This window comes from Cucurbitaria berberidis (genome assembly GCF_010015615.1).
Source record: "Cucurbitaria berberidis CBS 394.84 unplaced genomic scaffold K460scaffold_3, whole genome shotgun sequence".
NCBI classification, from domain to species: domain Eukaryota; kingdom Fungi; phylum Ascomycota; class Dothideomycetes; order Pleosporales; family Cucurbitariaceae; genus Cucurbitaria; species Cucurbitaria berberidis.
In genome coordinates, this window is record NW_024468937.1 from 2,368,677 (window position 1) to 2,382,417 (window position 13,741).

At 52.8% G+C, this 13,741-nt stretch overlaps 4 protein-coding genes across 4 annotated transcripts; 1 reads left to right on the plus strand and 3 right to left on the minus strand.

Annotated features, from left to right (window-relative positions):
- Positions 1–56: 56 nt before the first annotated feature.
- K460DRAFT_405606 (Thioesterase/thiol ester dehydrase-isomerase) lies at positions 57–1,049 on the minus strand (the record flags this gene model as incomplete). Its single annotated transcript, XM_040936872.1, has 1 exon — positions 57–1,049. The coding sequence occupies one exon, from the start codon at positions 1,047–1,049 to the stop codon at positions 57–59; it is 993 nt and encodes a 330-aa protein (XP_040787904.1).
- A 427-nt stretch (positions 1,050–1,476) lies between these two features.
- On the minus strand, positions 1,477–4,427 carry K460DRAFT_286745 (DUF747-domain-containing protein; the record flags this gene model as incomplete). Its single annotated transcript, XM_040928920.1, has 2 exons — positions 1,477–2,127; positions 2,175–4,427. 2 exons carry the CDS (start codon positions 4,425–4,427, stop codon positions 1,477–1,479), a joined length of 2,904 nt encoding a protein of 967 aa, XP_040787905.1.
- Positions 4,428–4,815: 388 nt separating this feature from the next.
- Positions 4,816–6,115, plus strand: K460DRAFT_366220 (uncharacterized protein). Its single transcript, XM_040933326.1, has one exon. It carries the CDS (start codon positions 4,925–4,927, stop codon positions 5,984–5,986), a length of 1,062 nt encoding a protein of 353 aa, XP_040787906.1. The 5' UTR covers positions 4,816–4,924; the 3' UTR covers positions 5,987–6,115.
- A 1,159-nt stretch (positions 6,116–7,274) lies between these two features.
- On the minus strand, positions 7,275–9,331 carry K460DRAFT_376788 (kinase-like protein; the record flags this gene model as incomplete). Its single annotated transcript, XM_040934917.1, has 6 exons — positions 7,275–8,324; positions 8,370–8,525; positions 8,574–8,778; positions 8,835–8,946; positions 9,035–9,157; positions 9,289–9,331. The coding sequence occupies 6 exons, from the start codon at positions 9,329–9,331 to the stop codon at positions 7,275–7,277; spliced, it is 1,689 nt and encodes a 562-aa protein (XP_040787907.1).
- Positions 9,332–13,741: the final 4,410 nt, after the last annotated feature.

Consider the following 13,741-nt stretch of genomic DNA (forward strand, 5'->3'; position numbering starts at 1 on the left):
CACCAACTACACCCACTACACGGAATGACCCCTTGCCCAGGAAACATCCTCCCGCATCAGAGCTTTTCTGCCCTCTCCTTCCTCTCCACTTTCGGCCTAAGTATGCTCTGCTGGCTCATGTACGCCACGGCCCTCCCCCGCTCATCCCAAACCCAACTCTCCCCAAACGAGCGCCCCTCAGCCCCTACAGTAGTACTCATTTCCCTCAAATGCCATTGAGTCACATCTACATCATTAATGAAAAACCTCAGCGCGAAGTCCAGACTACTCACCGCAGCCACATCCTCGAAAAACAAGTGGCTGAAACTCAGCGGCGTAAAGGCTATAGCGCCGTCGATCAGGAATGCGAGGTTGGTCGTGTGGTCCGCAGTGGTGGGGAGGGGCTGGTGGCAGCGGAACCAGTCTGCTGTTGTGCGTTTGGCAAGGGGAAGTGAGTCCTGAGAGTGAGGCAAATATTTGGCCATCCCGTAGAGGTTTTGTGCGAAGATGCTGGAAGGGATAGAGCGCTGGTCGAAGATAGCAGGCATAAGGCTGAAGTTTGCGGTATGAGCATCAAGAAGGACCTGTGAGATTTTGCCTTCATCAAGCAGTTTTTGTTCGGCGTCGTGCTGCGTTGGACAGTCTTTCCAATGCGGGTACGACTCGTTCGGCGCGCGCGAGTATTTCAATAACGCTGCTTGTTCTTGCACTTGGAAGTCTGCGAGGCCCATGAGACATGTGCGCTTCTTTCCGTCGTCGCGCTCCTGGCTTATCTCTACTTGCCGCGTGGCAAAGGTTCGTGTTTGTCGGATCTCGCGCACACTGACACGTAATGGTCGGTCTGTGTATGCTGGTCCCAAGTAGTTACCCAGCATGGAGTACAGGTGGTAGCCTTCAGGCACAGAGAGGCAGGCTGCTTTGCAGGCCGTATCGAGGGCATAGCCACCATATGCTATGTTCGACGGGTTGCCCATTCGCTGTGGGTTATTGATGGTTTCGAACTTATTGTTGCCCAGGTTTCTCAAGGCAAACTGTTCCGTGAATGATAGCGGGCCAGTACTTTGAGCCATTATTGAGGAGTACCAGTGACACCTTGATTGTGGAGGATTGTACGAGACCCCAGGACAGATGCAAAGGTCGCTTAAAGTGACGCTGGGGTGTAATGGTAGTCAGGTTGTGGTCTTGGTTGGGGTGATTAGTATGCACCAACGGCTTATGCAACGGCTTATGCCTCGGCTTCTTTGACGGGTGAGTGTGAACCTTGGCACTTCCTCTCCTAAATCGAGTAGTGTCTATAATTTGGAAAGAAGTCAGCGCAAAGCAAGCATATGCTTCAGATTGGAAACGGTCACACTCGTTTCTCATATCTGATTTTCGCTACGGCTACGTTACTGTCTAAAGGCCGCCTTGTCGCAGCCTTGCCCCCGTCAAGAAGAATCTTACAACACGGCCGACGGGAGGAGATCAAGTATTGCGTGAAATGCGAAATGTCTTTGACTACCAAATCCTCTTAGCAACCATAGCATACCGACTCACATGCCCGAAGTTCGTCCCTCTCTCTCTCTCCTGATCCTCTTTCTTCTTCCCCTTTTCATCCCTTTCCCTTAGCCTCCTCAAAGCGTCCGGGTCATCATCATAAATAGCCCTCCTCTTCTCCTCATCCACATCCACCACGCCCCAACCCCCAATCCTCCTGCCTCCCGTATCCACGCTCATCATCTCGCGCTCTTGCATCCCACGATACCGCTTCCTCGCCACAGTCAACAACAACATACCAAGGACAAGTTTGAAAGCAAGAAGAATGAGATACCCAACCAAGAAGACCATGAGCATGGTTGAGCCGGCAATTAGGTCGTCAAGTGTCCAAGAAGAGGGGTGAAACCAGGATTGGGGGGGCACACCAGCACCGAAGGAAGAGCGGCCTAGGGCGCGGCGAAAGATTTGGTCGATGTGGGCGAATGCCGCAGTCGTCGCTGGCGAAGATGCCGACTCGGAAGTCAGCGATGTAGTAGATGTTACGGTCAGGGGAGGTGGCATGTGCATGGCGATGAACATGTGGTATGTCTGAATAGCAGCGCGAATGAAAAGGCAAGACAATGGTATGACTGGCAGTCCCAGACGTCGCGTCAAGCTCGGATCGGTAAAGGCCTTTTTGAAGTTAGAAGATTCCAAGCCTCGAAGATCAAAATGCTTACGTTGGAGTAGTAATCCTTCGCCAAAACGTCAAAGAACTTGCTATACACCTCTGGCTTGTACTGATTGAACTTGGTAATGTACGCGTGCTTAAGCCAATCCACGACCATCTCGCTACCGATTACCAGTAGGAAAGGGTGCAGAACTTGAGCAATGTACTTTGGAAAGATATTGAAGCTCATCGGAATGATGTTCGAGGCTGTGAACGTAGTCGCTGTAGTAGCATTGCTAGCGCCAGTGAACATGGCTGTCCACGATGTGTTGCTACTTTGGATGCTGAGACCGCCAACTTCGACAACATTACGCATAGCGATGATGAGAAGCATGAGCCACAACTGAAAGCGCTCGACGACATCTGCGCAAGTGATCTGAAATAGATTCTCTTTTTCGAACTTCTTGAATACGGTGCCTTTAATCTCGACAAACTGATTCGACATCAGAAGCGTGAGCAGCGCATTGGAGTACGAATTGACTGCGACATTGAGCGTAATGACCTGGTAGAAGAGAGCGGTAGCGTGCGCCACAGTGTAGACGAGAGCAAGCGCAAACATGCCGAATGGACGGAGGACTTTGCTTCGGCCGTCAGAATTACGGTCGAGCGTTTCACGGGAGAAGAGACACTCGAGAACATCCTGACCGACGGCGGAAAGCAAACGGTCGCAGACCTCGAGGACATTGTAAATAACGTAGAGTTTGATGGCTGATTGCCCGCGGATACCATGGTACATGCGGCTTGCATCGAACCGCATCAGCACAAAGCAGCTTGCAATGACCAGCAATCCTTTGAGAATGTCTGCCTTGTGACTGGGTAGGAGCGTAGAAGGGGTAGATTTGGTCCGGCGATGACGGAAGCGAGAGTTTTGAGTACGTTTTGGTCTGGGCTCCTTCGGGTCTGGAAACTTGAAGCTCGTTGACGCATGGCTATTTTGCTGATTGTTCTGCCTAGCTGTAGGGTTGGCCAAAGGAACAGGAGAAGAGGGTGGCTTCCCCGACATGGGAGGAGGCTCCTCATCCGCTATTGTCGTTAAGGGTGTTGGGTTATCGTTTTGCTTTCTCCGCTGCCACACCCGGGGCAGACCGTTGTAGACGAATGCCCCTAAGTCACGGAACTCTTTGACAATTACTGAGCCCCACCACTGTACGAGGATAGCAACAGCAAATAAGAAGCGTAGGGGCAGAATAGTTAACACGTGCATCCAGGCGTCCAGACAAGCGAGAGCACCGAAGCCCAAGATGCCCTCAATCTTGAACGGTATCTTGAGGAAATTGAGCAAGCGTTCGTACTTTATTTCCGACGACTCGTACGGAAAGTCCGTCGATGGGGGACGGTAGATGTACAGCGGCGACGGCCGGTTTGCAGAGAGTTCGAGTGATAAGAAGGTCGGCACTGACAGTGGTGGCAATGGCAAGGCTATTGGTGTTGGTGAAGCCATGTCTCGCATGTCACGGGCATCTTTGTGCCTGTCGTGCTGCAAGGGCTTGGACGACCCGTCCTTAGGCTCAAGGCTTAGGGGCGGAGGAACTTGCCGGCTAGGTCTCCTCTCCTCTCCATCCTGCGCCTGTATATGGGGCCGAGATCTTGAATTTGACGTCGTTCTGGGCCCGAGTGAGGGCGTGGTGATCGATCTCGCATTGAGCACAGGCCGACCACGCTTCAACTCGGTCGCCGGCGTCTTGATCAGAACGACTTCCTTTTCTTGATCCAATTGGCGGCCTTTTGAGCCCCTGCCCCGTGCCTCTCCATTCTTGATATGACTGAATTCTATAGGTCGCTCTAGCACTAGAGCCAAGATCTTGGTGTTGTCCTGTCCATCTGTATCTTGTCCAGGTGTCTCGTTTTCTAGCTCGTCCTCGAGGATTGGGGTTGCAGCTCGTATGGGAATGCTCGCGGGCTCGCTCGTAAGCTCTTGTATCTGTCGTGGACTGAGCTTGAGGAGCTTGTCGTGGTCAGACACGCTGCTCTTCCTTCGCCCATCGCCAGGCCGCTTGATTGGGCGTATCTTCTCGCTCGTATCGGACAGTATGGCCTCTTCGGGCATGCTCGTCCTCGTGCTACTTGGATTGGGGCTCAGTGGGCCGCCTGGCTCCGCTTTGTACACATTCGTCACGTTCTGTAGCGGTCTGTCGGTGGTCGCTCCATGGTTGCGGCGACGGCTCGGAGATGCCACCTGGTCCGGTTCGGGGGTTGCGTGTGGTGTAGGGAGCTGCTCGACCGCATGGGATTCACCGTTTGACCTTGTGTCTGCCCCGTTCATCGCGCCCGGGGGTCGAATATCTGCCCGTGTGCATGTTGCGTTGTGCTTGCTGGGTACGTACTGACGTGTCGACGCTTTGAAGCTTGGGCGTAAGGCTTAGCGTCGCTGTCGCTAATACTTCCTCGGGGGGAGCGCATCTACGCTCCCCTCATTCCAAATAGTCATGATCGTCTCATTGTCGTTTTTAGCGAGGCAGGTGTAGAAAACAAAAGTCATCTCAGCATCTCTGCTAGCGAAAATCGTGTTGGCTAGTGATCAACAGGGCGTAATACGTGCAATGCAAGTTGGGGAAGGCTGATGACCCCGCAACAGCCCCCAGGTTGATCAGTGCGTTCGGCCGTGGCCAGCTGAGGCAGCAGGACTGACTCCCTGACTCTTCATCGCTCTTCAGTTGCACATGTATAATTCCTTTCTCGAGCTTGGTGGGATTATTCCACTTCACATTCTTGTTCAAATGCACTCAACCCAGGCTCCGACGTTCCTATTATAAAGCGCAGATGCTCGACCCCGCCAGCAAGGCTGATGTCGATAGCACCCAAACTCTCGTAATGGAGATGCACGGCCAGATGGGACACTCCCGTCTCCTCTCCCTCCCTAAAGAGCTTCGTCTCGAGATCTGGAGATATGTACTCACAGATCCACCCTTTGGCAAACATGTCCTTTGCATATGCCGAGAGACTCCCAGCTCGAGTAGCTCAAGCAAACGCTTCTCCAACTCTCTCTACAAAGGCAGCCGACCAGCACAACCCCAAATTAAAACAGCCTTCCAAGCCATCCAGGTCGAACCAATCAACATCAATCTTCTCAGGACGAATAGGCTCGTCTATGGAGAGGCACTACCAATCTTGTACCACTCCGTCAAGTTCTGGCCTCAGGCTCTGGAGGGCATCTTTCCCGTGTTTCTCGAAAAGCTATCGCCATTTGCGCGGACCCATATACGCCATATCAGATTGCGTATCCAAGAGAGCACTTTCGGCAACTTGTTCCCCTGGGCGATCACTTGTGCTCAAGTCGCCAAGCTGGGTGATTCCTTGCGTGTAGTCGAAGTTGAAGGTAACTGGCCGCTACCTGGAAGCAAGTGTCAGCAACACAGATTGTTGTATCCACTACTCAGGATCAAGGCCCCAAAGAAATTCGTTGGCGATCATGATGTTGAGTTTCAACAGATGATGACGAAAGCAGCAAAAGAGCTGGAAGCTAAAGCGCTGCTGCGTAGTGCGTTCACTGCTGCAGATGCTGCAGCGAGGGCGAAACGTGATGAACCACCGAATAAAAAGCAACAGTCGCACGAGATAGTGTTTAGGGTGAAGGCGACACCATTTGGCTCTCTTTCCGAGGCAGATGAGGAAGATGCAACTGAAAACCCGAGGACGATGTCAGGTATTCAGATAACTGAGAAGGATCTAGAAGAGTGGGACATGGTCAGCGTCAGAAGTGCATCCCCTAGCCGGAAACGAGCTCGCATAGAAAGCATCTCTGATGAAGCCATTGTCGTAGGGGTCGAAGAAGACGATGCCGACGAGAGTGAGGACTGGGAGTGGATTGATAAGTCACATTAAACTTTCATGGATCTAGCGGCTGCATGTAGCTACACAACCTCTAGTTACCAACAAGGCTTAACCCTATCTGAGATCTTAGAAGGGTTAGGCTACTTTCTACCGCAATGCCATTTTCAGTATGATAACAACATATGCATGCTCGAGCTCGCATCTGTCGAGCTCCGCCCTATCAAGTCAATCCGTTACACTTTCCCTCCGGTTCAAGCAAGCCCCACCCCCACAGCCCTCTCTAGCCCCCTCCAAAACATCCCAAAGCCCATGTCTAACTCTCTCACACACACTCTCTCTCTCTCACTTTCTCCCCGCCCACACTGGCATGCACGTCGGGTCACACTACGCGCGAACTAAAGTCATGTTCGTCGAGGCCATGTGGGTTTTGAGGCCCAAGGGTCTAGACGGCAGATTCGATGTGCCCTTGCATAGGTAGATTCAGATTCTAGATCTCCAAGTCTAGATTCGAGATGGAACTGAGTCATGTCTCTTGGTAGCTTTCTGTCCGGGAAGCTTTGCCGGCTACATCACGCCACACCATGCATACAACACTACACACAGTTGTACTTGTACCTTGAAGATTTAGACATGTTCGGGCAGGGAACACACATGATGACTGGATATGACATTAACACATCACCTGTGACATGTTTAGAGCGAGAGCTTGAAAATGCGCACCCGACCCCTACGGCGACAACGGATCGTAAGCCCATGCCGTCCAGACAAAAACTCGCTATTCATTGCCAGGCGGTAGGCTCCTAATGGGTTTTCAGGGCCCGGGAATGATCTGTCAATACTTGTGAGTCTGGAGAAATTATGCAGACGAAAGATGAGCGAAGAGTAGAAACTTGGGTATTTGATGGCCGAAAAACAATTACAGACAGGCTCCGTTTCCAGCTTTTTTGCAGACTGCTTTTGGCAGACTACGGCTTCTAACGATTCCCCTAAACAGTCCCAATGTACAGTAGTGGATCTCCTGAAAATCTATCATCCCCTCTTTCTATATCCTCCAATTCATAGCCATCGCGTACATGTACAGACCAGTTTATACGCCGAGCATGCACGGTTATTTGCAAATTAAAAGGGATCGCCAACAACGCCAGTTCGCACACCGTGAGTGGTTGTGTTATATGCAGATATACAGGGTAGAAAACGAGGAGCGACCGATGTCGAAATCGCCATGGTCGTATGATGCCCAACATGCTAGAACGCCGCGCAGAGAAATCGATTTGGTAGAAAGAAATCAACGCAAGGGAATTCGTTGAGACGTGTGCGGTAGGCAGGTTCGGAAGTGGGCTTAGGTGTTGCTGATGATGACTCTGGCGCCTTCCTTGCCGAGCACGCCCCTCTCTTTAGCCTTGGGACTCCTGTCCCGGCCTTTTTTACGGCTGAGGAAACCAAGCATGCCAGATGGTTTTTCAACTTGAGGGGCCTGTACAAGCGCAGAACTTTGGTTAGCCATCTCGGTCCACGGGCCGGTTTCGTTGAGAACTACCTGTACGCCCCCACCCATGCTAGTACTGCGTTGTGAGCCTCGCGGACGGTTGTTCATAGGCCGAGAGAATGAAGGCGTCGCAGTTTCAGAACCATCTGCAGGGAAGTAATCTGCGTGCTCACCACGTTGAGATGTGGGTGAGCCAGTATTTCCGGTTTGGTTGAGGATGGCTGTTGCAAGTGGAGGACTCCCATTCGGCGAGTGCGTGGTGGATCGAGGATTCGTTGTAGAGCGGGTCGGTTGAAGGTCGCCATCTTGTGACTTGTTTGTCGTGGGCCGTCCCCAGGGATCTGGTTGCGATGTCGCAGATGCCGGAGTGTTCTCGCTGTTGCTTTGATTGCTCGTTCTTGAAACACCAACCGAGTCGATAGGGTCTACAACTGCGACGGCAATCGGACGCTGATCCCCAGCGGTTGTGTAGTTGAAGGGCTCAAACAGCGTTTCGATCATCCTGTGCAGCTCTTCTGCGCGGATCTCTTGATCGGTCGCATCGTCTTTGAGGGCTTCTCTGGGCTTCTGCCTTCGTGCTCTGGCCTCGAGCGGCGCCTCTTCGAGGAGCAACTCTTCAAGATCATATGTTGCGTCAAAGTTTGTTTTGTCGCTCGAAGGAATGAATACAGGGGGAATCTCCTTGCGTTCCAGCGCGCCAAACTCGAGGGGCCGGAAGAATGGGTTGTCGGTGAAGGTCTCGAATCCGATGGCGCCTATTCGCTGTTTGCGGTTCTTCTCCAACAGCGAACTGATGGCATGTAAGCAGGGCATGGAAACAGGCGGGTTTGTAACGGGGTATGTAGGCTCGCCCTTGGAGATCTTCTGGGCTAGCGAGTCGTGGCTGCTTGCTTCGAAGGGTCGCTGCACTTGTCAGCATCCATAAGCTACTGGGACGATGCGACGCACCTTGTTGTATATGCACTCGTAGAAGAGTACGCCGAGGGACCACCAATCAACCTCACATGAGTATCCCTTGCCTTCGTACACTTCAGGGGCGAGGTAGGCGAGCGTACCAGACTTGCTGGTCAGTGGCTTGTTTGGTGTGAAGTCGGAGGCGACGTTCTGCTGAGGTTAGTACCAAACATGGGATGCGGGGCGGGTGTAAGGTACAAAGTCTGCTAGATGAACATGGCCCTCGGAGTCCAATAGCACGTTGTCTGGCTTGATGTCCCTGTGTACAATGCCCTGCTGGTGTATGTATCGCACAGCGCAACCCAGCTGTGCTATCCAGAAGCGCACTGCCTCCTCTGTAAACGTCTTTCTCGAGATGTGGAAGCGCAGGTCCCCGCCGTTCATGAGGTCGACGACGATGTATCTGGCTCTGTTAGCGTCCCATGTCGCTCTTGTCCGAATTGTACCAGGCCAACGTACAGATATTCAATGTCCTGGAAGCTGTACCGCAGGTTGCAGAGAAAGGGGTGGTTGAGGTGCTCGAGCATGCGACGCTCTCGAATGATATTGCGCACGCTTTCCGACCGTACGACTGTGACACAGCATCAGCATCGAGTCCCTGCTAGCTCGGGGCGGCCCTCTGCTGGCATTTGAGCCTGGGGATTATGCGCAAAACCCACTTTCATCTTTTCTTATGTACTTGAGGGCGAATGTGAGGCCGGTGTCCTTTCGCTCGACGATGCGCACCTTGCCGAAGGCGCCCTTGCCAACGACTCGCAGCAACCGGAAGTGATTGAGGTTCACTAGGTGGGGAGTTAGTCAGGACGGTCGAGTTGGTCTGAAAGCGTGTTTGATTGCCATCTAGTCGTGTGTGGAGTGGGCGTATTGGGGTTGCATGGCCTTGGACGAGGGCGGTCTTTTGTGTGGTACGCACCTTGGTCGGTGAAGACGACGGGCTTGCCGTTACTCTGGCCCATGGCGAGCTACAATGGCAGACTGCCTGTGTGATGGGGAGCAGGGCGTATTATGTATGCATCAGCAGGCGTCTGGCGGGCTCTGCACAGGTTGGGTGTGGGGACAAAGGTCGGTCGGTGGTGCAGCGGAGAGCAGCGTGGGTAAGGGTACTACTACTGTAGGCGGGCACGACGGGTATTATCAACACAGCAACAGCGTGCTGGGCAGGGCTAAGAGAAGGGCAACAGAAAAGTAGGCAAAACGACGGCCTGTGAAAGGAGGCCAGGAGTTTTGAAGCAGCGCCGGGCACGTCTCGTCGGCGTATCCCAAGCCAGGCTAGCGTGGGTGGGTGTATGTGGTGCTCCAGCTGTCTGTCGGCCTGCCCTTTTATTTGCTCCAGTCCAGCGAGCCAGCGCGAGCCAGTTCGCAATGCATCACCCACCTGGGTAGCGCAAGAAGCAGGCAGGGATACCACGTTGCTAGTTGTAGAGAGTGAGAGAGAGAGAGAGCCCTGGAGAGAGCATGGGGCGTCGCGAGGGATGAAAATGAATGCACAGAGTCAGCAACCCTGCATGGCCATCTATCTCATGCTCGTAGCCTCGTACGCGTGTGTCTGTCGGCCAAAGAGCCATCCAATGCCTCTCTACTCTACCTACTACTATACGACACACACACACACACTCTCTCTCTCTCTCTGTCTGTCTCTCTCCACTCCATAGACACTCGACGCCACTCCTACCTGCATCGCACTCCGAGAGACAGAGACAGACACAGTCAGGTCAGCCACCTCTGCACCATGTCGACCGAGCGGCCGCCGAAGCCAGCAGCCAGAAGCCGGCAAACCCCAGCCTGGCTTATCACGAGACAACGCCCACCTACCACCGCTCACTCGTCGTCTCGCCCCCGTCTGATCGACATCAGCTTGCCTACTCTGAAACCCATTTTCTATCCAGGACCACACTGCACACCTCGCGCCCCAGCCTGCCGGACTCGGGCGTCCCGCCACTATCATCTCCTCTCCGCATCCCCCTTTGACGGTTGTCTCTCACAATCTCCTCTCCCCCAGCTTCACTTTGCATGTACCAGAGCTACACGAGCCCTCCACGTGGACATTGGCCATGCTTGTTCATTTTCTTCTTGGCCCACCTGGCTCACTGCACCCCTGGCCCCCAGCCAACCCCACCGTACAACCGAGCGACAATCTCAGATGGCGTCCGTAGCACTTCCGACCCGCAGAAGCCTCATTGAAAAGGCTGCTACGGATAGACTAGTCCAGTGGCGAGTGTCGCCTTCGTCCTCGCTTCTCTCACGACGACTACAAGAGAAAGACACGCAAGCGACCCATCGAGCCTAGCATGCAAGAGCAGGACAATGCCAAATATACTCACGTGCGAACAGTTGAACTGACGTGTACCACTATCCCGTCGACACTATGACCAACCTAGGTAGAACGTGGAACCTACAGCTATTTGGGATTTTTTTTTAAAAAGAAAAGAAAAAGAAAACAAAAAAACACAAAACACATCAGCTCGATGCACGGGTAATGCATCTGCTCAGGGGCGCAACGCCAGTCTTGCAACAACCCTGGATTCACATGTGCTTGTCCTAGCGCCCGCTACTTTCTCTGCTCCTTCCTTTCTCATCGCCCCTTCTCAACCCTTTCCACATTTCACTACTTTGCCACGTCGGAAAATCTGAGTCGCTGCGGGTTCGTGTACAGCATATCGTTATGTGCAACCGTCCCGACTCGGTAGCTAGATGCTAAAACCTAATCTCCTCTTGTTCTTGCCTTTCCAGGGTTTCCACACGTAACCTGCAGTTACACAACAGCTCAGCACCAAGCGGCGGCGGCCGCCGATGGAAGTTCTACGCGATCTTCCGTCGTCGGCGCCATCTTCTAGATCCCGCCAAGTCTTTATACATCGCGTGTACGATAGAGTTTCGGCTACATTGACCCCGATCGGTCAAGTGAGTGTTCTAGAAGAAGTTCATATTTTCTGTGAGTTGTTAGACATGAGGTCATGTCCACGCGATACGACAATGCTTGTCTTTGTGCTTTCATCTTCCATCCTCCTGCCCAGCAAAAGCTCATCCATAGGGCCCAGAGCCTTGTTTTCGCTGTCGTATCCATCATGAGCAAGACACCGTCGTCCCAGTACAGTGGAACACAGCGGGTACCGATCTCTTGCATCCAGTTCTCCGGGTGGCGAGCCTCGCAAATGACGTACAGCGTTGAGGTGCTGGTTCCACTACGGGGAATCTCTATGCATGTATCGTGTGCCCTCAACGATTACCCACGGCGCTTTATGCCGCGGACCTTAACATAACTTCCCTTCTACCGACGACCATCCGTGAACCCCCTTCATGCGATTGGCTATAGCTGGTCATCGCGTGCAGCTTCTGTTCAGCCTCACACTCCTGCTTTCCACGAATCAACCGAATCCCGACAAATCACTCCAACTCGGCTGCCCAATTCTGAGCGGGCCTTTGGGCCTATAATTAGGCCCTTCGGGGTTCAAGCACGACAAGCGAGCTCGGCGGCTCACCTCAGACCTGCATCACACTGTGGAGGCTGCAGCACTGGCCTCAACAACTAAACAATGGCGTTGGAGCTCGCCTTGAGGGTAAGGTTGCGGCAGTTGAGAGTTGGACACGCCAGATCATTTCGTTGCTGTGGCTGCGAACAGAAGAAGAAACTGACATGGGTAAGAGGGCTCTTCCAGAATGCACTAGGAAGCTACGTCTGCCCACAACTATCTCAAGCTTGAGAATTTCTCTTCAAGGCTCTTCTCATGACCACGTCGGTTGGATGCACACTGCAAGTCAGATGCGAGCACCCTGGAAAACACGAGGTCGCGGCGAGCGGCTTGATCGTCTGTACCACGGTAAGCTGATCCCCCTGCGGGAAGGTTTCGCGTTGATCGCTGCACGGCACGCTTAAATGATCGGTAGCGGCATGTTGTGCTTCCTTTCTAGAACTTGAAGACTGCCAGTCCACTAGAAAAATTACCGCAGCTGTTGGAAGCTAGGTCATTCCGCGTAGAACGGTGAGACGGTCCACGTGGCAAGATCAGTGTAACGATGGTTGAGATTTCGGACTTGGAACTGCTGTTGATTGTAGACCAGGGACGAATCCGCTACAGCCTACACCAATTAAAAGCTCATCTACTCACTGGTGAACGGAGATAGCTCTACAACAGGATCTCCGATGGAACTGCTACCCTACGCCCAAAAACATCAACAGACCCCTATTCTCTACGTACGCTAGCATCCTCCGGCTCTTCGTCCATCAAACAACCATTTCGATCCCAGTCTCCATGCCGTACAACTCGACCCTCGTCTCCTCGCATACATGTCTAAGAGCTACCGCGTTTACCCGGCCACAGGCGGGCATCAACAACTCTGCCCGTACACCCCACCAACCTCTTCGGGTCACGCTCAAACATGGGCGTTCCTTCTAGTCTCAAAATGCACTATCTGCTGCATATAGATGGCCTTAGCACAGCGCATCCCACGTTCGGACAGAAGAAATGAGTCTCTGCACGGAACAAATCCCCGTGTACAGTGTGCGATGAGCCTGGATCCGAACTCAATTCTGTAATTGACTGTGGTAGGCGACCCTTCTGCTGGCCCTTGGTATCGCTGCCAAAGTAAGATGCTGGCTAGTGGCCATGTTGGCTTGTCCACAGACGTGCAGCTTGGCCTCGGAAACAGGGGACAAGTGGATATGCCTCTGCTGGCTAATCTTTTGAGACCCCATGTAAGTCTTTGTAGGTGCCGTGATACTCGGCACAGTGCTCGCCATAGTGGGCAATGAGTTGTGATCTGAAGATCCAGCACTTGCAGAAAATCCCAAGCTGCCTCCCGAAGATTTTCGAACCCTCCAAGTAGATACTGTAATAATATATGTCGTTTACCGCAGCGGACGTCTTTATTTCCTATTGTTTCTTCCCAGCCAGTGGGGTACCCCCGCAAACACGGGCGCAGCTATCCATGAGATCACTGTTTCAATGGCATCCAGCTCACATCTTCCACGCGAATTGACTTGGCCAGATTGTAGTGCTGGTTACCGACGATCTTTCCATCGGGGCCTAGTAACAAATCCGTAGTTGTCAAAGAGAAAGGTGGGTATATAGACGGTTGTGTCTTGATTCTCCTACTTCTTATGCAAAGTATCAAAACAAGTAACACAAGCAATAGCACTAAAAAAACTTAAAATAAAGACATCAAGTCCCTGCCATAACGCCGGGGCTCAGTCCGCGCTTCATGGTGGAGCGCTACTCTTGGTGGAGCTAGGTTCAGCAGGAAGGACTGCCATGATGTGAGAAGACGAATAAGTCGCAAGATTCTTGGATTGGCTTTAGGCGTTTGCTATTAATGGACCGTTTGCTACCGCAATAAGGCTGAGAGAGGCATACTGATATCTCCTGGCC